This window comes from Colletes gigas, unplaced genomic scaffold (genome assembly GCF_013123115.1).
Source record: "Colletes gigas isolate AHSC1104 unplaced genomic scaffold, ASM1312311v1 Colletes_gigas_Sc00008, whole genome shotgun sequence".
Lineage (NCBI taxonomy): Eukaryota > Metazoa > Arthropoda > Insecta > Hymenoptera > Colletidae > Colletes > Colletes gigas.
In genome coordinates, this window is record NW_025106637.1 from 8,855,974 (window position 1) to 8,878,107 (window position 22,134).

General features: G+C 39.3%; 1 protein-coding gene across 1 annotated transcript in view; it reads left to right on the top strand.

The window, feature by feature from the left end:
- The first annotated feature begins 317 nt into the window (after positions 1–317).
- Positions 318–22,134, top strand: part of LOC122396724 — a 208,702-nt gene continuing 186,885 nt past the window's right edge. Inside the window, exon 1 of the mRNA XM_043395359.1 lies at positions 318–585. Coding sequence (XP_043251294.1) covers positions 534–585 — 52 coding nt within the window. The 5' untranslated portion in view covers positions 318–533. The remainder of the gene's footprint in view (positions 586–22,134) is intronic.

Here is a 22,134-nt window from a genome sequence, read left to right on the forward strand (position 1 = left end):
ACGCGCAATTATCCTGTCAACAGTGCTTAAAATCTCTTCTGGTGCTCGTGGCGTTGGTTCGCGCGCGTTGATCGATAACGTTCGCCGACCGATAGGGCATCGATCGTCCCTTCGTTCGCGTGTTACGCGTGTCCCTCGAAAGGGAATCGCGTGTCGCGACCACGTGAAGGAAAAATTAAACGTCTCCCTGTCTCGTGGCTCACGGTAATTCGAATCGCCGCTGTCGCCACCGTCTGCGCCTGGACTGCTACTCGCAATCAGTCGGGACCGTGCGCTGTTTGGGGTTAGTTTGACGTTTCTTACGGTGACGTGTGACGGTGACATTCGGTTCCAAAGACGGTTTGGTGTTGAACGGGGCCCGCGTGTACGATGACCGTACGGTCAGATCGATGAAAATCAGTTTTACAGTTTCTTCCATGTGTCATCGAGAAATCGTACGTTGTTAACACGGGACACGGTCGCGAGTGGTGTGACACTTTGTGAACGAGGGTACCCAGTGACCAACAACGGAGCAGCGTTTCCGCGTATTCGAGATGACTCGCCACCTGTGGCTAAGGGCAGCGTTTACTTTCCTCGCTGTGTCAGGTAAGCTGTCGAGACGTCGTTCGGGAATAGAACAGTGAAACGCGTCGTGTTCGTGACAGTGGGATGCGTGGGTGTGTGCGTTGACGCGTGGGACGCGAATATAATCGTAAGTAATACGATAAAACGACAGGACCCCCTTCTCGCGTCGCGGATGAAATATCGCCGCGAACACGCTGTCGTCGCGTTCTTTTTTAGCGCGTTGTCCGGCATTTCGCCAACAAGTCGCGATCGCGATCCGTTTCTTACGACGGACCCCGTCAGCCGTTGGCTCGAAAAAAAAAAACGCGCAGCGAGCAGCAACACGGGAATAAAGTGGCGGAAAAGTGTGTCCCGTTGCCGAGCTCCCGCCGTGTTTGCTTGCGCTGTCGCGCGAATCCTTCTTTCATCGTTGCGCCTCAAGCGTGAAACGGAGACAAAGGAACGCACGAGCTCGCGGGGCTCTACTAAGCAAAGAAATATTCTTCTCCTCCGCAAACCCGTGAGCGCGAAAGAGTTACGGGAGGGGTGGGAACAATGTTGTAAAGCGGCGGCTTTGTACGTTTGTTGTCGCGATTGAATCACCGGGAACCGTCGTCGGGGGACTTCACGCGCACAAGTAGGTCTCGATCGAGAAAATTCTGACATCTTGGAGCGTACAAAGTGTACTTTAATTCCCATAAAATACGATAGTAATTAATCATTAATTTACGTAAAAATTTATAATTACTATCACCGACGATGTAACTTCAAGATAAGGCAACAGTTTAAAATTTGACGGTTTCTCGTGCAATCAGAATTCTTTGGAAATGCAAATCGATTTAATTTCTCTTCGGAAGGGTCGCGCGTGACGGCGCTCTTTGTCGTGGCTCGATCTCGGGGTGGTCTTCCTTCAGAGAGGCGAAATATCCCGTCCTAGACAGATTCTAACGAGTTTCTCGGTAATTAAGGAGCTATTGCGTCGCGCATAGGCGATCTTACCCCGCGACGTTCGACGATCCCTCTCTCGTCTTTGTCGGGTTCGAGCCGTTTACCTTTGGGCGGAAATTTAAATCTCTGGGAGGCAACCGTCCCTTCGCGTTGCGGATTCTCTCTTCCTAAGCTTCGATCTCCCCCCCGGCTTGATTACACTCGCAAAACTCCGTTGTCGTTCGTGTGCAAACTCATTTGATTCCAGCGGCGGGGCTGCTTTTTCGGGCGATTTTCAGCGCGTGTCTCTTGTCAGGGTCCCGGGTTGAGCGCGCGGACGAGCGAAAGCTGGCGAGCTTTTCACGGTACGGATACTCCAAGCCTGGGATTCCGAGCGGAGGCTGCTGCACATTGTTAAGACCGGATACTTGACTAAGCTACAGAGAGTCACTTTTGACTACCTCGGTCGAGTGTAATCTCCGTGGTTGACTCGCGCACGGAGCGAGAGAAACGATTTACGACGCATTAACGGGTCTTGGGTTTCCCTCCTTGGCAAACTTTGCAGAGTGACTTAACTGAAGCGTACGCGTGATGTACAGTGGGAACTCTTTACTGCCGACGCTGCTTTAAACTTTGTGGTATTGGGAGCGAAACACCTATCATGCTCGATAATAATCGCGGCAGCGTGCTTATGAGAAAGTGCCGCGTTGTACCTTGCGATCAAAAAGTACCCGGAATTTGTCAGTAAAACGGAAACGGTTTAATTATTCGTTGATATTTATTTTATTCTCTTCAAAGTAATCTCCATCGCTAGCAATACACATATTTCAACGATTCAACTTTGGAAACGCTTTTCATTCCGATGATTGTTGGTTCGTTTCGATGTCATATTGATAGACCCATTTTGACCCAAAAAAAACATTTCTTTAGCAATAGCAATGCTATGCTCTTTCTGCAAAGCATTCTCATGCCCAAAACATCGTGTATAACGCTCTGCATCGATCCGAACAAGACACCAATATCAACCTCTATCTCCCTGATGCTCACACAACGGTTTTTGAGCATAATTTTCTTAACTTTTTCAATGTTTTCGTCAATCAAAGAGGTAAATGGACGACCAGAACGAGGAAAATCATCAACCACAATACGGCCCTCTTTTAACTTTTTGTACCACTCGTATGCTTGTGTTTTCGACATTGTCGAGTCTCCGTAGGCTATCATTAACATTTTCAATGCCTGTTAGAAACACAAAATTTCAGGCAGACTCTTTGCTCAACTAAATTCGAAATAACAAAATTCGCAGTGTACACCAAACAATGACTTGTTTACAAGGCTATTACGCACAAACTATCTGACAAATTGCGCTTAAAAATGACGTGTAAACTGACAGATGTACCAACTTAGAAAAAAAATGATTTTTACAATATCTCAAATGAGAAATTCCGGATATTTTTTTATCACAAGGTAGTGCACGGTTTTCTAACAAGAATTATGGAACGTTCTTTTGGTAATAAAATACAGTTTAGAGAATTTTGGGCTTCCTTGTTTTGACGCGAGCATGGCGTCGAGAATAGGTTCGGATTTTAGATCGATGGGGCTTCGAGCTAAACGTTCCTCGAAGCCCCTTCTAGAGCTAGACACGCATGCAGTCACTCACATTTAAAATCGTATAAAATACATTGCAACAAATGTTGGCTAGGTATATTAACACGAGTTAGTTTAGCTCGTTTAATTTTTTGTGCACTCTTTTGTAATCGTTCTTTCACTCGAATATAAATTTTATCTACTGTCCATTAACACCGATATTTGTTTACTCTTTTAATCTTGTTCCACATCACAGATTAGTCGTACTCACTTTTACACCGTACTCCAATATTTTATTCAAAGGCTTTTCGCTTTCAGTACTGCATTTATTAATCTTTCACGATAGTCGGAGCAGTTTTTACCCCATTCTTCCTGATATCTGTTCCAACGATTAGCGATGAATGTCGATGGAGTGTGATATTCACAGCATAATATTTTTTGTTTGTTCGAATAAGTCCATAAATGAACTCAATTTGGGGCTTTGCATTGGCTAATTTAAAACTCCAGTTATACAGTACGATTAGACTCTGCCTCGCTGAGAATTATATACTTTCCATAATTTTTTATATATGGCACTATGGAATGTTTTCGTACATACGTTGATTTATAGTACCATTAATAAGATGAATTGTACCTTTTCCATAAGATGCCATAATGGAATCTTCACCATATATTTTAATGATTGCTTCACATGCCAATGCACGAGACTTTCACCTTCCTTTTCTAATTAAATTTCACACGAAAAAGTATTCTATTAAATAAAGTTTAAAATAAATGATCATCGAGGTATTTTGAAATAAATTATCCTGTGTTGGAAACCACGTTCAGCCAACGTGACTGCCGCAAGACTTGCAGGACGACTTTGTTTACGATGGTGGATTGTATTGGTAAACATAGTCCTTGTTAAATGTAAGACACTGCCAACGCGAGATACCAATGCTTATTTAGTTTATGGTTAAAGTCGACTTGGTCGCAAGGAAGAGAAAGGTGAAGTTCAGAGCGAAAGAAAGTGGAGCGTTTAAGCTGATCCAACGAGATCATGTTCCAATTTGCTAGGCAACTTGTAAATATACACGTAGAGAAAGAGTGCAGTTTCTAACTAGTTTCTAACGAGATCGACCAGAGAACATTATTGGCTCGCATTCAAAATCGTCTACCATTCTTGCGTTCCTATTGTTAATCATAACGTATAATATATCGATAGAATACTTTCGCGACAAACATCAAATCATTGGATTTTGACAGCCAATTAATATTGCTGTTTCCTGAGATAATTCTAGCTTTGAATTTCGATCGCAATAGAGTAATTGTTTGACAGCTATATAGCGTGTGGCATTGTCTTGCAGAAACCATATATTCTCCGAATCAATATGAACTAATTCCGGTCACAAAATATTGCGTAGCTCCTGGTCCGGAATTAATAAACAATTTTCAGCCAAGTTCCGGCTAAATAATAATCGTTAAAAATATTTGAATTTTCCGGGATTTTCTGCACACGGTCTGTGCAAACCCACTTTTCTCGAATTTCTCCATTAAATTGCGAATTGTTTGCTCGTTTAGGCGATTATGCGAACCGAAAAAATTGCGAATTTCGCGAAACGTATTTTTCGTTGAACGAGGATTTTCATGCTACGTTTGTGTTATTTTAATGCGTTCTTGCACGATGAATTATAGATAATAATTATCAAATATTGAAATTGATTGCTCCTTCATTAACTCATGTAATTCGGGTAAGCCTGATATTAGGATCGAAAATAATCGAAACGCCATGAAATCTTAACGCACGGCGTCCATTATAAGTTTCTTCATGCCACGAGAAACTTAATTATAATTAGCAGCGTAATAGGTGTATCCACTAGGGACTTCGTTAACTCACGAAGCAAATCAGCTGAAATTGCTATCTGCATCAATAATAATCGAGACACTGTGAAACATTACCGAGGTCCAAAAATGAGATTCGACAATCTGATTATTCCACGTGTTTCGCAACAAGCGTTACGCGTCGCGACAATTATTTACGCATAATTTGTCACGATCTTTTGACGCTTGCGATTCATTCTCCGCCATTGTTTCCGTCGAGCATATTTCCGAAGCTTGTTTTCCCTCCGCGAGCAGGCAATTTATTCTTGTAATTAACGAACCGTCAATCATACACATTTTATTGTATACGTAGTATCTTATATAGGAGAGGTTTTTTTTAATAGGAATAAATGTAAACGACAAGGAGTAATAACCAGTCGTTTTTCATTCCCCTGAATATAAAGCTGTATAAAGGGGCAATAAGTCCACGCTCTTCGCGTCATTAATAATCTGTCTATTTCTCGGGAGGTAAAACATTTTCAGAAAGCCATTCGTTTTTTTTTAAACGAGATACTCTGATCAATTTCTCGGCGAAATGAAAGCACTATGTGCGCAAAGTTTTCTTAGTTTACGTTAGGAAGTCAAGAGAGTTTTCAGCAGAAGGTTGAAAATTGTGTACTTACCAAACGTTTCGGATGTTCATTTTCAGTTTACTCGAGGCACAGATTATATCGTTAATTAATTTTAATTTCTATACAAGGCGATTGAAATTTATTTCGCGTTTAGTTCAAGAATTTATTGTATTTATTTACTACTGTAAAATTGTATTTCACATTGTTTATCCCTGAAATAGAATTTTTAACTCGTTCGAATCGAAACAGAGAGAATAAGTCCTTAGAAAAAGATAGAAAAACAAATTATTTTAGGTAGACTTTTTTTTATTTTTCAACATAATCTCCTTTTAGCTCTATACACTTTTCCAAGCGTTTCTTCAACTTTTTTAAGCCATCTAAAAAGTAAGATTTCGGAAGGTCCTCAAAATAGGCATCTGTTTGGGCGGTGACCTCCTCATTTCTTTAAGTTTGGAAATAAAAAAAAGTCACTGGGGGCCAAATCCAGTGAATACGGTGAATCTCGTAATAATTCAAACTTTAATTCCATGGTTTTGGCCATCGAAACTGCATAGGTGTGCACCCGTGCATCGTCTTGATGAAAGAGGAAGTTTCTTGTTTCAATCGACAATAAAAATGGAACCATGTGGTGATATAACTGAGACTTTGCCAGCTGTTTGTCATGATGCTTACTAAAAACAAACCATTTTCGATGCTAAGAGCGCCAGGTCTTGGATTTCCTAAGGACTTATTGAACGACCCTTGTAAATATAACGATCGCGTCGTGTCGAATTAATTTGCACGTATCCGTAATTGACAAACGACGATGGAAGATAGCGAAAGGCGTAGAACGAAGCCAGCTACGTAACCGTGGCACTCTAACGAGCGAAAATTAGGGAACACCCGCGGAAAACGAATCATCGGTATCGACGAAGGTCGCCCGAGTGGTTCCGCGAGCGTTATCGCGTGTTATCAATCCGCGGTCGTGCAGGGTACAAGTTATCTCGTTAAAACCCGGAGTATTTCTCTTCCAATAACCAGAGAACTCTTCTTTGAAATTGTACGGTCGAAGGAGGAAGGCTGGCTTCCGTTGGAGATTAAGGGCAGCTTTTTGTGAGGGTAAACGTTCGCTATAGCCGGCAACCAAACGAGTTGAAACGAATGCCTCTCCTCGTGTGTACGAGCATTCGAAAGGATAGAGGGGACTCCGCGGTAGGACGAAGAAAGCAAAGGTAGATGCTGAAAGAGAGGCAGCCGGAGGTGGAGGAACTCCGCCAGTGTCTTTCGAGTAGACGGCGTGACTGTCGACCGGAACCCCGGGGGGCTGTAATTTCATCTCGCATTAGCCAGGGAAAGTCTCCGCGGGATACGATGAATGCGTCTCACGGTTCGCGGACTTCTCCGGGGCAAGGAAAGGAGGGAAAAAACAGGCTGGCTTTGAATGAACTCGCGGCTTTCTCGGATTTCCATTGCGGCGTAAATGCGCGTCTCCGACGAAAAGGAGCCGCTGTACCTACGCCTCACGCGCCACCACCGCGAGTTTTTGTCAATTTTCGTCGTTATTCCCCGGGAGGGCGGCGGGGGGAGGCGGAGGAACTCGACGTCGTAAAGGATGTGCCCGTGGAGGAGAGCTGGTACCGGCGGATAGACGGAAAATAAAGGCAGAGAGGAAACGTGACACTGTACCGCAAAGAGTCTTTCGAGACTCGTGCCGGGTAAACGTCTTGGATCAATCGAAGCCACCGCGAAAAGAGCCACAGATCGCGATATGTGCATCGAAAATAACAGCCAGCTTGTTTTTTGACTATCGAAGGCCTTTCGAGGTCGCTGGATCAATATGGAAGTCTGGAGTTTAAAAAAATAATTTTATTTTAAATGAACATTGGAATTTTATGACTTCTACGGTAGCTATTGTATCAGTAATGTTTTCCATTGGTGTGGGGGTTGAGAGAATGCAACGAATGCGTAAAAATGCCGGCTTTTAATGGAATCTGTACGAACATCCTATTAATTCGAGGATTTAAAACGTTTTGCTTAAAATTTGTGTGCAAGTAGATGGGTTTATTCGTGATACAAAACCATTTTCCGTTCGTTCCGGTTTGAAGGGGTGAAATCACCCCTTGTAGAAATGCAGATGAACGGTGAGAGATATTGAAGAATTTATATACAGGGTGAGGCATTTTAAACAGGTCACCTGAATAACTCGCTTGTTTTTGAAGATAGGAGAAAATGCATTAGACCAAACTTATTTGGTATCGGGGGGCTCATAATCTGGTATTACCAATTTTTTTGTAGGTGGAGGCGTCAAGGAGATATGAAGGTCAACTTTGTTTTTTTAAATGGAACAGTATATTTTATTACTTACATTCTGATAGAGTGTTTCAAGGCGAATACAATGACCTATTATTAAGGTCATTCAAGGTCACCCAAAGTCAACTGCAATAGAAAATAAATTGTGTCAGAGTACATTTCGAATACTTGTGTATCACGTGTGTGTATTGCGTGACACGGGTCACAAAAGATAAACAAACATTCAATCACATTGTACGCTTATCCGTATCCTCAAACATTATTGGTAATTTTACTACCGACTAGAGCACAGCTTCGTAACATTTATTCAGTCTAAGTGTTTAGTTTTCTAAAATGCGTTACACGATAGCAGAGAAAGTAGAAATGGTTCTTATTTATGGTGAATGTCATAGAATTATGAGGGAAGCGGTACGTGTGTATAGTGAAAGATTTCCCGATCGTAATAATAGACCTTCACTTTCTGTCTTTACAAACATTATAAAAAAGTTCCAAGAAACTGGAACTGTGGATAACAAAACACGTAATCTTGCCAAACGAGCAACTGATGATGGAAACTCGATAAATATTGTAGCAGCTGTAATACAAGATCCACATGTTAGTACAAGACAACTGGAACGCGAAAGTGGCATCAGTCAACGAAGTATTTTACGAATATTACACATTAACAAATTTCATCCGTTCCACATATCACTTCATCAACAATTAACTGAAAATGATTATACAAAACGTTTACAATTTTGTGAATGGGGCTTACAAAAACTACAAGACGATGAAATGTTCTTGAGTAAATTGTTATTTACCGATGAGGCCACATTTACAAACCATGGAGCAATTAACCGTCACAACATGCACTACTGGTCGGTAGATAATCCACGATGGTTGAGAGAAGTCGACAAACAGAGACCTTGGTCTGTAAACGTCTGGTGCGGTCTTCTTCATAATAAAATAATTGGTCCATATTTTATTGATGGCACGCTAAATAGTAGTAAGTACCTGAGAATCTTAGAAGACGTTTTGCCAGAATTGTTAGAAGACACTTCACTGGACATACGACAATCCATGTGGTTCCAGCAAGACGGATGCCCTGCTCATTCAGCACGCAATGTTACAGAATTTCTAAATAGAAAATTTGGAGATTCTTGGGTAGGTCGATCAGGAAGTAACAAATGGCCGGCACGATCCCCAGACCTGACACCTCTCGATTTTTATTTGTGGGGAAAATTAAAGGCAGAAGTGTACCGCGAAAAACCAACTACCAAACTTGACATGCAAGAACGTATAAGAAGAGCTTGCTCTGTAATAGATACAAATGAAATTTGCCAGGCAGTGTCATCAGTATTGCAACGATTTAGACTATGTATCCATGTTCAAGGTCGCCATTTTGAACACTTGTAATAGCAGTATCAAAGTATCCAAGTGTTCGAAGAGTGCTTTGACACAATTTATTTTCTATTGCAGTTGACTTTGGGTGACCTTGAATGACCTTAATAATAGGTCATTGTATTCGCCTTGAAACACTCTATCAGAATGTAAGTAATAAAATATACTGTTCCATTTAAAAAAACAAAGTTGACCTTCATATCTCCTTGACGCCTCCACCTACAAAAAAATTGGTAATACCAGATTATGAGCCCCCCGATACCAAATAAGTTTGGTCTAATGCATTTTCTCCTATCTTCAAAAACAAGCGAGTTATTCAGGTGACCTGTTTAAAATGCCTCACCCTGTATATTAAATAATTGCCTTTTTTTGATAAGTTTTGTAAATATAGAAAAGAAAATATTCCATGATCAAAGGAACATTTTCATCATTTCAAGGTGAGATTTCACTCCTTCAAACTGGAACTCCGCACGAATTAAAAATTCTACTTGTAAAGAATAAACATTGGAATTTTATGGTTTTTAAGGTAGCTACCGTGATCAGTAATGTTTTCCATTTGGTGTGGGGGTTGAGAGAATGCAACGAATGCGTAAAAATGCCGGCTTTTAATGGAATCTGTACGAACATCCTATTAATTCGAGGATTTAAAACGTTTTGCTTAAAATTTGTGTGCAAGTAGATGGGTTTATTCGTGATACAAAACCATTTTCCGTTCGTTCCGGTTTGAAGGGGTGAAATCACCCCTTGTAGAAATGCAGATGAACGGTGAGAGATATTGAAGAATTTATATATATTAAATAATTGCCTTTTTTTGATAAGTTTTGTAAATATAGAAAAGAAAATATTCCATGATCAAAGGAACATTTGCATCATTTCAAGGTGAGATTTCACTCCTTCAAACTGGAACTCCGCACGAATTAAAAATTTGTGTCGAGAATAAACTATTCTACTTGTCCAGAATAAACATTGGAATTTTATGGTTTTTAAGGTAGTTACCGTGATCAGTTTTTTCCCCCATTGGTGTGGGGGTTGAGAGAATGCACCGGAACGCGTAAAAATGCCGGCTCTTAATGGAATGTGTACGAACATCCTATTAATCGAAGGATTTAAAACGTTCTGCTTAATTATAAAAATGCTCATTCGTGAATATTTTTAATATTTGAAAATGTCATTAGCAACGCGTGGCGAGTTGCACGCGACAGGAGCAAAATCGTGTTTCGGCGCACAAACTTGGACGGTGTACACGATTTACCCATAAAGGCGACATAAAAAAAAATCGAAAACACATTAATGTCGTTGTCGCGTGATGGACGTTTTTTCGGAAAATATTGAAAACATTTTATACACGTTCGAATAAGAGAATTGATTTTTTCCGTGAAAATGGCTCTGAGTTAAATTCGATGTTTGTAAAACTATCGATCGTTTTTAAAAATACGTTTGCCTTGAAATTTTGTCTGATATTGTACATTATGAGTATCTTTCTGTTACGAGAAATTTAATTATAATTAGTGGCAAGATGGGTGTACCCTGTAGGGATTCCGTTAACTCGTGATGCAATTCGGATGCTACTGCTATCAGAATTAATAATGGTTGAGGCAACATGAAACATTATCTGTTCCAGGTCTAAAATTAAGATTTTACCATCTGATTAGAGTGGGCACGATAACTTCGTTGTTCTAATACGTGTACTTAAATTAAAAGCTTCATTAAGATCAATTATAATACTCTCCATTTACTTCACCGTGCACGCTTATGATAAAAATCGAGATTCGTCCTCCAACCGATGGGGACATCGCGTGTTAAATTATTAAACTTTTCCGAGCGAATGAAATGACTCCTTCGCCTTAGAGGATTACGAGTTTCGACCTTAGTAGATTACGAGATTACGACTTGCAGGGAGGAACTTAGTTGTGATCAGCTATAAGCTGGGTATAGCGTTCGGTAGACACCCTTTATTCGCGCGAATTCAGGTGAAGCTGCTGTCAAGATCAGTAACAATCAGGACTCCGTGAACAACTGTCGGTGCCAGGTCTAAAATCGACATTCGTCATTCTGTTCGGACTGGACACGATAACTATACCGTTCTAATATATCACGTACTCGTACCTGCTATACGCGACTTAGCTATTGCTAGTAATACAATAGGGACTTCGTGGTTGATATGTGCTTCGAAAATGAAGGCTCCATTAATGTCGATAACAATTGGGGCATGGTACCTCGGAAGCTGAATAACGCATTGTTATGAATCCTTAAATCAAAAAGTTGTCAAAGTTACAAAACTGGGCGATGTAACTCTGCTTAAATATATTACAAGTTAAAAAGTTGCAGAAGTTATGGAACTGGGTAATGTTAGTTGGTTCTGTCAAAGTAAATTATTCTTGCTTTGAGTTACGGCTTCGTAGCAAAGTATGTACCTGTGAAAGACAGGTAGGGTTGCAGCTAGGGTTGGGGAAAACGAAGGTTGGAAGAGAAACGTGGAATTGTACCGCAACGAGTCTTCTGAGAGTCGTGCCAGGTAAACTCCAGTCTGTCGAATTTCCTTCGAAGAGACACTTCGAGATCGCGATCGAATCATTATACGAGCATGAGACGATTCCAGCCCGTCGCGGCGGCAATTAGATCGCCAAGGAATGCTGGCTGTGAATTACGACACGTCCTAAGAACGTATCACTCCACATAATTGTTCGGTTAACAGGAAAGCGAGTGGAATTTTTCCAAGGGCGTAATTAGCTCCTAAATCAGGCAGATTTCTACGCCAGCGTTATTTATCTTTCCTGTCTTTCATGGAATTCTTAAATTAGTTGTTGCTACTAAAAACGTGTCGTTCCATTAATTTACAACGCTATTTTTAAGCGAGGTTAGATAAAGTCTTCGTGAACTTATCTCTAGCAATTGATTACTTTGATTTAGAACGAAGAGTGCCTTTTCTAAACTTACAACTTATTTCCGTGCATCTCTGTCAGGGAAGTTACACCTAAAGTTATATTATTTTATTCTGTCATGTATTTTTATAAAATCTCCAGTAAGGTTTAATATTAGTTCGGAAACTACATTTTTATACGATCTTGTCCGATATTTTCGTAAAAAAACTTCTCTTTATTTGTATCTAAAACACTAAAAAAAGAAAGGAATTTTGTACAGTCGTAGAAAAATGATCGTAAAGATCTCGGTGTTGATCTACGTTTCCGAAACCGGGGGCGAAGGTGCAAGAATCTGTTGGCGGCTGTTTCGAATGAAAACGCACGTGCGAACACGCGGTAACGCGCGAGGCAAGTGGATGCAAGAGGGCCGTAAAGAGAAGACTCTGAAAACGAAGTAAAAGGGAGATTGGCGCGTAATTTTAGAAACGTCCGTAAATGTAAGGAGACGCCATACGCCGAGGGCGAAGATGGTTTAATAATATACACGAATGTCCAACTGGCGCGAATGCGATAATAAACGGTTTGACGTGTACGAGCGCGCGCTTTAATACGATATGACATTCCTAACCAACGGGTGAGAGGTTATTATCGTTAGGATCCCTAACAGGAAACTCTACGGACTTCAACTAAGACCGATTTTGACCATCCTCGATCCTCCACCCTCCCCACAGCGAGCTACTGCCTTGAATTTAAAGAGAGAAACAGAGTCATATTTTTCTCTAATTTTGTTGTGATTTATATGGTAATTAATGAAACATATAGCAAATAAATTTCACGGCCAAGGAAGTTCATAAATCTTTGTAAAGGCCCTCTTTCTAACCTCATTCTATACGCAAACTTTGTAGACTATTATTGGCGGGGCAACGATGTAAATGAAATATGCCGCGTTAAAAGTATCAAGTGCAACAAACTTTGCAGATTTGTAGAGCGGCCATAAATGAGAGACAAGAATTTTCTTTAGCAGCGGTAGCTCAAGTTTAAGGGTTGCGAAAGTACCCTTCAAAGTTTCAGCCTCAGAACTATTGGTTGTACATGGAAGTGTTTTATATTAATTCTGTATCAGGGGAAAAAGTACTAAGAATTAGTCTTCGAATAATTCATTTCTGGGTTGGTACAATAATTTTAATTCAAAATGGAGCATCTGTAGCGAAAGTCGTATTCTTTAAACCTTAGTCAAAGTTTGGTCTGCGACCCCAAGTTGCAGGATCCACCGAGACTGAACCGAACTTGGCAGTCTCGCTCGATTTCCTCAATAATTTGCGTGACATTCTTCAGTTTTCCCTTTTTTTACGCGGTTTAAAAGAGGCTGGAGTGCCAAATAAAACATCGCACTTTCGAACGGAGCGAATTTTAAATTCTGATTTGAATTAATTTCTAGCCCACAATTCCATTGATTCCCATCAACTCTCAAAATTAGTTCAGGCAATCTATCGCTAGCATTCAAACTGTAAAAACCTAGGATTCCATAGTTCCTGTATCGTTCAACCTCCAGCTTCCTTCGTTTCTATAAATCTTGACCCAGAAGAGAAATTCGTCTATATTCACCATTATTTGATTGATTCTTATCAACTCTCAAACTTAGTTCAGGCGATCTATCGTTAATATTCAAACTGTAAAAACGTAGGATTCCATAGTTCCTGTATCGTTCAACCTCCAGCTTCCTTCGTTTCTATAAATCTTGACCCAGAAGAGAAATTCGTGTATATTCACCACAATTTAATTGATTCCTATCAACTCTCAAAATTAGTTCAAGCAATCTATCGTTAACATTCAAACTGTAAAAACCTAGGATTCCATAGTTCCTGTATCGTTCAACTTCCAGCTTCCTTCGTTTCTATAAATCTTGACCCAAAAGAGAAATTCGTCTATATTCACCGAATGATTGCGTTTGTTTTCTTTATCAAAAGAAGTTTGTTCCTCGTTCGCGACGTAACGCTGGTTTTGGGAACTGCGAAAGAGGGAATATATTTTCCCCAGCGACAGAAGCAGCGGTCCAGGTTCGACCGTGCACCCAGTTATTACCTCGCGATCCGCAGTCTCATAGCATTTTACCGCATTACGAGCTTACCTACATGTGTAATGTGTGTTCCCCTCTTGTAAGAATCTTCCATACACGAAACTTTTAAGTCCCCGTTTTATTGCTACGGTTCGCGGCTGGTTCTTAGAACACGGACTGTACGAATCCCTTCGAAACGTCAGAATAGTTCTGAACTCAGGGTCGCAGTTACGACAAAAGTAATAGCATGATATTTCTGCGATATGCCCCGCCACGGGGCTGGCCTCTTTTTATTGGGATACTTTGGCGAATTCCCGCCGGAGCACGTTTCGCTAGGCCCTTGTGCAGCACGTGCGTTTCCTCGTTAGGAGTCTCCGGCTATGTTTGTGCTGTTAAAATTCCAAGGGAAAAGATTCCCGACCGAGTGGAGTTTTTGGCGAAACAAAGTCGGACGGAATTTTAAATGAAAGAATTTTTGGACGTTGCGTGATTAGAGTTTTTTTCTACTCTCGAATGTGCTACGTGTAATTGAACTGGGTTTGCGTTGAAGTTAATTTTGACAATTTGTTAGATTACGAAACGCCCGGTTCCTTTCGCTCGTGGTGTAATTGCAAGAAAAGGCGCGATGTTGAATTTTGCGGCGTGCGTGAGCAAATATTTAAAAATTAAAGATACTTATATATTATTTTCTGACCTTTTGAACACACGTTTCCCGTATTTTCTTTATCGCGATAAAAAGATCCCCACCAAATCTGATTCGAACAGTGCAAAAAAAGCGACGGTCGGTAGGAGATAAAATCAGAAATGTACAGCGTGGCGAATGTGACAAAATTTCATGCGCGAGGTCGTCCAGTTTTTGTAGCGTGAAACGCGGGGCCGTGTAACCATGTACATATCGGGCACAAAAAAGGGTGAGGGTCTCTTTGAAGCTTTTACAAATTGATCTTTAATCTGATGGGGAAAGAAACATCGTTCGTAAGTACTCGTGTACACGTGTAAACGTTGCAGGCTTATCAGCGAACGATACATGTGTTTCGCGTTTAAATAAATCCATAGAGTGGTTCAGAAAATGTGTAAAACAGAGTCAAATTTGTTTTATAATAATAGATATCTCGGTGAATTTTTCTTGTTTCCAGCTAACTTTGCAAGTTCGTGCGTGGTGGTATTTACCGTGTACATTGTTAAATATATTTATCATTTAATCTGATGTCGAGGAGGATCCGTTGCGGCTGCCCTGGTAACCATGTATGTCACGCTGAGCGCCATTTCGTCGGGAAAGAGAATTTTTATAATTTTCTCTTTGTGTATTGTTCTGGGATTCCTGGGAATTAGCCTGCGGCTAGTAACAGTTATACTGACTACCTAGGTACATGTTACAGTTGTCCAAAAAAAATCCTTTTCACGAGACCGTCTGCAATAAATGAATTCTACATTCTTCATGACTCTGGAACACCCAATTCGCGACGCAACACTGAAAAGATTCAATCGTTTTGATTATTTTCCATTACTTTTGATTTTATCTCCAAGCGTAATAAATTAGTGTTTACTAGTTATGCGGTATTCTTGCTTAAAAGGCCAACGTGATGTTTATTTCTATTGATTCGCGTCTTCTATTAATCTTGTATCGATGATTCCATGTTCTATAATTGAGAAACTCTCTTGAGAAATTCAATATCTCATGAGATCATCCATGGGAACGTGATTGATCTCGTAGTGAAAGTTGCATCGGCTTCAGACCTAAATTGCCATTCCACGTGTAACACATTTGCAGTCATTAGCAGACATATGGAATCGATATTCAAATAAAACTGAGGCCTAACGTGGGAAACGTACGAATCGAGTTTACTCTGTGAACAATTTTTAATTTCTATGGTTTAAAAACCTGAACTTGTCTCGTCAGCAACATGCAAGATAATAGAATTTTTCAGCTGGTTATTACGGCAAATAAAGTTGCATCTCTTTTCTGTACAAAAACGCTCTAAAATATAAATCGATAGAATCGAGATTTAGATGGAATATTTGAACGGTTTTCCGTTCAAATATTTACTGAAATTTGCATAGTAAACACGAACGTGTGAGGTTATCTCAGAAGGTTAAGAATGATGCAACCAAGTTTGACGTCTAATTCACCTTATATTCCAGTGGCTCGTTTCACTGTTGCATATAATAGTCTTTGCATCCTCATTATTTTCTCTTTACGCGTCGCCCGGGATAGGCGAGAAGCTGCAAAGGATACGTCATTCGGTAGGAAATTATTGCAAAGAAGAAGCGTCGGAAGTTTAAGGAAAGCAATTAGTCTGAAACGAATGTTTCATGCACAGTTTGAAACTGTTTCGAAACAATGCGCACACCCAGCAGCCACGACGCCTGGCAGCACTGATTCTTCTTTCTCCGCCAAGGATAACTACGGGGAGGAAATATCGCGGTTGTTGCGGTAAAGCATGCCCTGCTCTGACGTTATCAAAATTCCATCCATCTTCCTCTGTTCCTTCGCGCCTGGATCTCTTTTGTTCTCCTTTCCGTGGCCGGAGCACAACGGCGAATCGTGTTTCCACGCCTTCCACGGCGAAGATACCCGCGGGCTGGATGAGAAACTCTGCGCATAATTCGGCAGGAAAGCCCGGCGCGACAGAGAAAACCGCTCGCGACGTTCGAAGACCCGGAGGTTTTCTTACCGCGTCTATTCGCGTTAATTAATCCCCTTCCAATTAGGAGCCACGCCCTTCTTGCTCCGACGAAATCCCGAAGCGCGAAAGCCAATGTCTACATGTGCACTTAACACCGTGGGAGCGGGCGTGAATTCGAAACGAGGCCATCTTGCTCGGAGACATCGTTTACTTAGTTTCATCTGCGATCGTAATAACCGGGGTTAGAAGTTTGATAGCGTTGATTCCGTGATAAAGGGTCTTAGCCGCGATGCGTGATAAGAACCTATTAGTCTTGGGTCGGAATTCCGTGCGAGATATATGTGCGATTCAATAATACGAAACTATACATCAACGCGATGGCTACGCGAATATCATAAATGAAAATCAAAATGTAATTTATTTACACGTTTCAGTTTTTTCATTTCAGACGTTTTCAGCGTCTGCGTATGTTAGAATTGCTTTTGGTTCTTCTGAAAAAATTTATTTAGGATTTCCGAAATTTTCAGATTACAAATCGTTTTCTCGACGATAATATGGAATAAAATTAACTGTAATTAATTCTGAACATGCACAATTTCTCAGTGAATGTTATAGTTCGTTTTCGATGCATCTTCGACAGGGTTTCAAAATAATTTTATTCTACATTTTCGATTTCTCATTTCGTCATGAGTGTCAACTTTAGCCTTGAGTCGGAACAGTACAAATGGTATTACAGTCTACAGACAATAAAATTAATTCTAATCAATTTTAAATCGACACAATTACTCAGTGAATATTGTAGCTCGTTCTCGATGCATCTTCGACAGATTTTCAAAATAATTTTATTCTACATTTTCGATTTCTCATTTCGTCATGAGTGTCAACTTTAGCCTTGAGTCGGAACAGTACAAAGGGTATTACAGTCTACAGACAATAAAATTAATTCTAATCAATTTTAAATCGACACAATTTCTCAGTGAATATTGTAGCTCGTTCTCGATGCATCTTCGACAGGGTTTCAAAATAATTTTATTCTACATTTTCGATTTCTCATTTCGTCATGAGTGTCAACTTTAGCCTTGAGTCGGAACAGTACAAAGGGTATTACAGTCTACAGAGAATAAAATTAATTATAATCAATTTTAAATCATCACAATTTCTCAGTGAATATTGTAGTTCGTTCCCGATGCATCTTCGACAGGGTTTCAAAATAATTTTATTCTACATTTTCGATTTCTCATTTCGTCATGAGTGTCAACTTTAGCCTTGAGTCGGAACAGTACAAAGGGTATTACAGTCTGCAGAGAATAAAATTAATTCTAATCAATTTTAAATCGACACAATTTCTCAGTGAATATTGTAGCTCGTTCTCGATGCATCTTCGACAGATTTTCAAAATAATTTTATTCTACATTTTCGATTTCTCATTTCGTCATGAGTGTCAACTTTAGCCTTGAGTCGGAACAGTACAAAGGGTATTACAGTCTACAGAGAATAAAATTAATTATAATCAATTTTAAATCATCACAATTTCTCAGTGAATATTGTAGCTCGTTCTCGATGCATCTTCGACAGATTTTCAAAATAATTTTATTCTACATTTTCGATTTCTCATTTCGTCATGAGTGTCAACTTTAGCCTTGAGTCGGAACAGTACAAAGGGTATTACAGTCTACAGAGAATAAAATTAATTATAATCAATTTTAAATCATCACAATTTCTCAGTGAATATTGTAGCTCGTTCTCGATGCATCTTCGACAGATTTTCAAAATAATTTTATTCTACATTTTCGATTTCTCATTTCGTCATGAGTGTCAACTTTAGCCTTGAGTCGGAACAGTACAAAGGGTATTACAGTCTACAGAGAATAAAATTAATTATAATCAATTTTAAATCATCACAATTTCTCAGTGAATATTGTAGTTCGTTCCCGATGCATCTTCGACAGGGTTTCAAAATAATTTTATTCTACATTTTCGATTTCTCATTTCGTCATGAGTGTCAACTTTAGCCTTGAGTCGGAACAGTACAAAGGGTATTACAGTCTACAGAGAATAAAATTAATTATAATCAATTTTAAATCGACACAATTTCTCAGTGAATATTGTAGCTCGTTCTCGATGCATCTTCGACAGATTTTCAAAATAATTTTATTCTACATTTTCGATTTCTCATTTCGTCATGAGTGTCAACTTTAGCCTTGAGTTGGAACAGTACAAAGGGTATTACAGTCTACAGACAATAAAATTAATTCTAATCAATTTTAAATCGACACAATTTCTCAGTGAATATTGTAGCTCGTTCTCGATGCATCTTCGACAGGGTTTCAAAATAATTTTATTCTACATTTTCGATTTCTCATTTCGTCATGAGTGTCAACTTTAGCCTTGAGTCGGAACAGTACAAAGGGTATTACAGTCTACAGAGAATAAAATTAATTATAATCAATTTTAAATCATCACAATTTCTCAGTGAATATTGTAGTTCGTTCCCGATGCATCTTCGACAGGGTTTCAAAATAATTTTATTCTACATTTTCGATTTCTCATTTCGTCATGAGTGTCAACTTTAGCCTTGAGTCGGAACAGTACAAAGGGTATTACAGTCTGCAGAGAATAAAATTAATTCTAATCAATTTTAAATCGACACAATTTCTCAGTGAATATTGTAGCTCGTTCTCGATGCATCTTCGACAGATTTTCAAAATAATTTTATTCTACATTTTCGATTTCTCATTTCGTCATGAGTGTCAACTTTAGCCTTGAGTCGGAACAGTACAAAGGGTATTACAGTCTACAGAGAATAAAATTAATTATAATCAATTTTAAATCATCACAATTTCTCAGTGAATATTGTAGCTCGTTCTCGATGCATCTTCGACAGATTTTCAAAATAATTTTATTCTACATTTTCGATTTCTCATTTCGTCATGAGTGTCAACTTTAGCCTTGAGTCGGAACAGTACAAAGGGTATTACAGTCTACAGAGAATAAAATTAATTATAATCAATTTTAAATCATCACAATTTCTCAGTGAATATTGTAGCTCGTTCTCGATGCATCTTCGACAGATTTTCAAAATAATTTTATTCTACATTTTCGATTTCTCATTTCGTCATGAGTGTCAACTTTAGCCTTGAGTCGGAACAGTACAAAGGGTATTACAGTCTACAGAGAATAAAATTAATTATAATCAATTTTAAATCATCACAATTTCTCAGTGAATATTGTAGTTCGTTCCCGATGCATCTTCGACAGGGTTTCAAAATAATTTTATTCTACATTTTCGATTTCTCATTTCGTCATGAGTGTCAACTTTAGCCTTGAGTCGGAACAGTACAAAGGGTATTACAGTCTACAGAGAATAAAATTAATTATAATCAATTTTAAATCGACACAATTTCTCAGTGAATATTGTAGCTCGTTCTCGATGCATCTTCGACAGATTTTCAAAATAATTTTATTCTACATTTTCGATTTCTCATTTCGTCATGAGTGTCAACTTTAGCCTTGAGTTGGAACAGTACAAAGGGTATTACAGTCTACAGAGAATAAAATTAATTATAATCAATTTTAAATCATCACAATTTCTCAGTGAATATTGTAGCTCGTTCTCGATGCATCTTCGACAGATTTTCAAAATAATTTTATTCTACATTTTCGATTTCTCATTTCGTCATGAGTGTCAACTTTAGCCTTGAGTCGGAACAGTACAAAGGGTATTACAGTCTACAGAGAATAAAATTAATTATAATCAATTTTAAATCATCACAATTTCTCAGTGAATATTGTAGTTCGTTCCCGATGCATCTTCGACAGGGTTTCAAAATAATTTTATTCTACATTTTCGATTTCTTATTTCGTCATGATTGTCAACTTAAGCATCGAGTCAGAATAGTCGTTACAAATGGTATTACAGTCTACAGAGAATTCATCCGTCACTCGTTTCATAGAATGATAGTGATACTAATTTGACGTCGACGACGCAAACCTTCTCAGGAATTCGTGCATTAACAAGTCTCCGTACCCGTCAAAGTGTTTTCTGGCAGTTAGGAAGTTGTGCTGTTTCCGCGTAATGAGAATCCCATGACGGGAAGATTTAGCGTAACTTCGTTTAGGTAGCCAGTATCTAATACCTGCAATTGTAAATGTTACGTAAAAGGTTAACCAAACGTTACGCGTATTTATTGTTAGAGCATTTCCAATGAGAAAGACTCGTTCCGAATGGACACTTAACTGAAATTTTGCGATAGCAATGGATGCTCGTCGAGCAATTAACGAGTCCACCGAAAGATTCTGCGGTAACCATACTTTCTTGAACCCCGATGCCAAGTTTATGTTATTTAACGTGCTGCAGCCGATGTTTGTTCTTCTAACGTGGAACGTATTTTGCTCTTTTATCGTCCGCTTACAAATGGAGCCAAACTTGTACAGCTGGCAGGGAAGGGGCTGACGCCAGGAACTAGGGTGCTTCGAGGTTTCTTACGAGAATTAGTCTCATGAAAGATTTGTAGATGTACAAATAATGAAATGGAAATAAGATGTTTGCGGGGCCATCGTTCTTGTTCGTTTTATTTGGACTGGTTTTCAAACCGTCCGCAAAACGCGAACTAAATTAATAACGCAGCTATTTCTACGTTTTTCCCATCGGTAATTTGTCTAATCGGGAGTTTTACGAGTCCTAGGTTTTCAGCTGCAGTCGAAAATTTCACTTTAGTTCGCGTTTTTAAAAATAAATTATATTCTCTTTTCGCATTAAATGGAACGAATTACGTGCTGATTAAATGTCGACGGAAAAAATGACGTGCAATTTAATGATCTGTATCTCGAGTCATTATACCTCAGACAGATGATACGGTGTATTGAATGTAAACAATTTTTGATAAATTCTTTGCACGTGTACTGCGGTGATTTAATCTGCGTAACAAACTCCTAAATTGCTTTTAAAATTATGAGCTGCAAAGAACCAGAGGAAAATAATCGAAAATGCATAAGTATATGCTCATTGTATTTGTGATAATAATTTTTATTTATTATGGAATGAATGAACGTGCTATTTAAACAATGCATGACACCGGAAAGTTTTGTGTTACGCTAATAAATTCCTCGCGCGGTATCGATGAATTTTCATTGGAAACGTTTTTGTTAAACTATCGGAATCAACTTAAATACCGTGGCGATCGATTCATAGCCCATTCTGTATGTTCCAATAAAAATAAAAATGCCTTTACACTATTCGATACTAGATAAAAGCATCTGAATTTGAGCGTGCAAAATGAAAAAGCTGTGTTCAGCGAATCGACGTTTCGCAGCCAACCCTCTCAGAATATTCTTAACAGATTGTTCGCGAATATAGCGCGTTTAGGCTGGCTCGAGTGACTGTTTAATCCGGATCGCAACACCTTCCTGTGCAACGGGTAATTGATTTTCTGTGC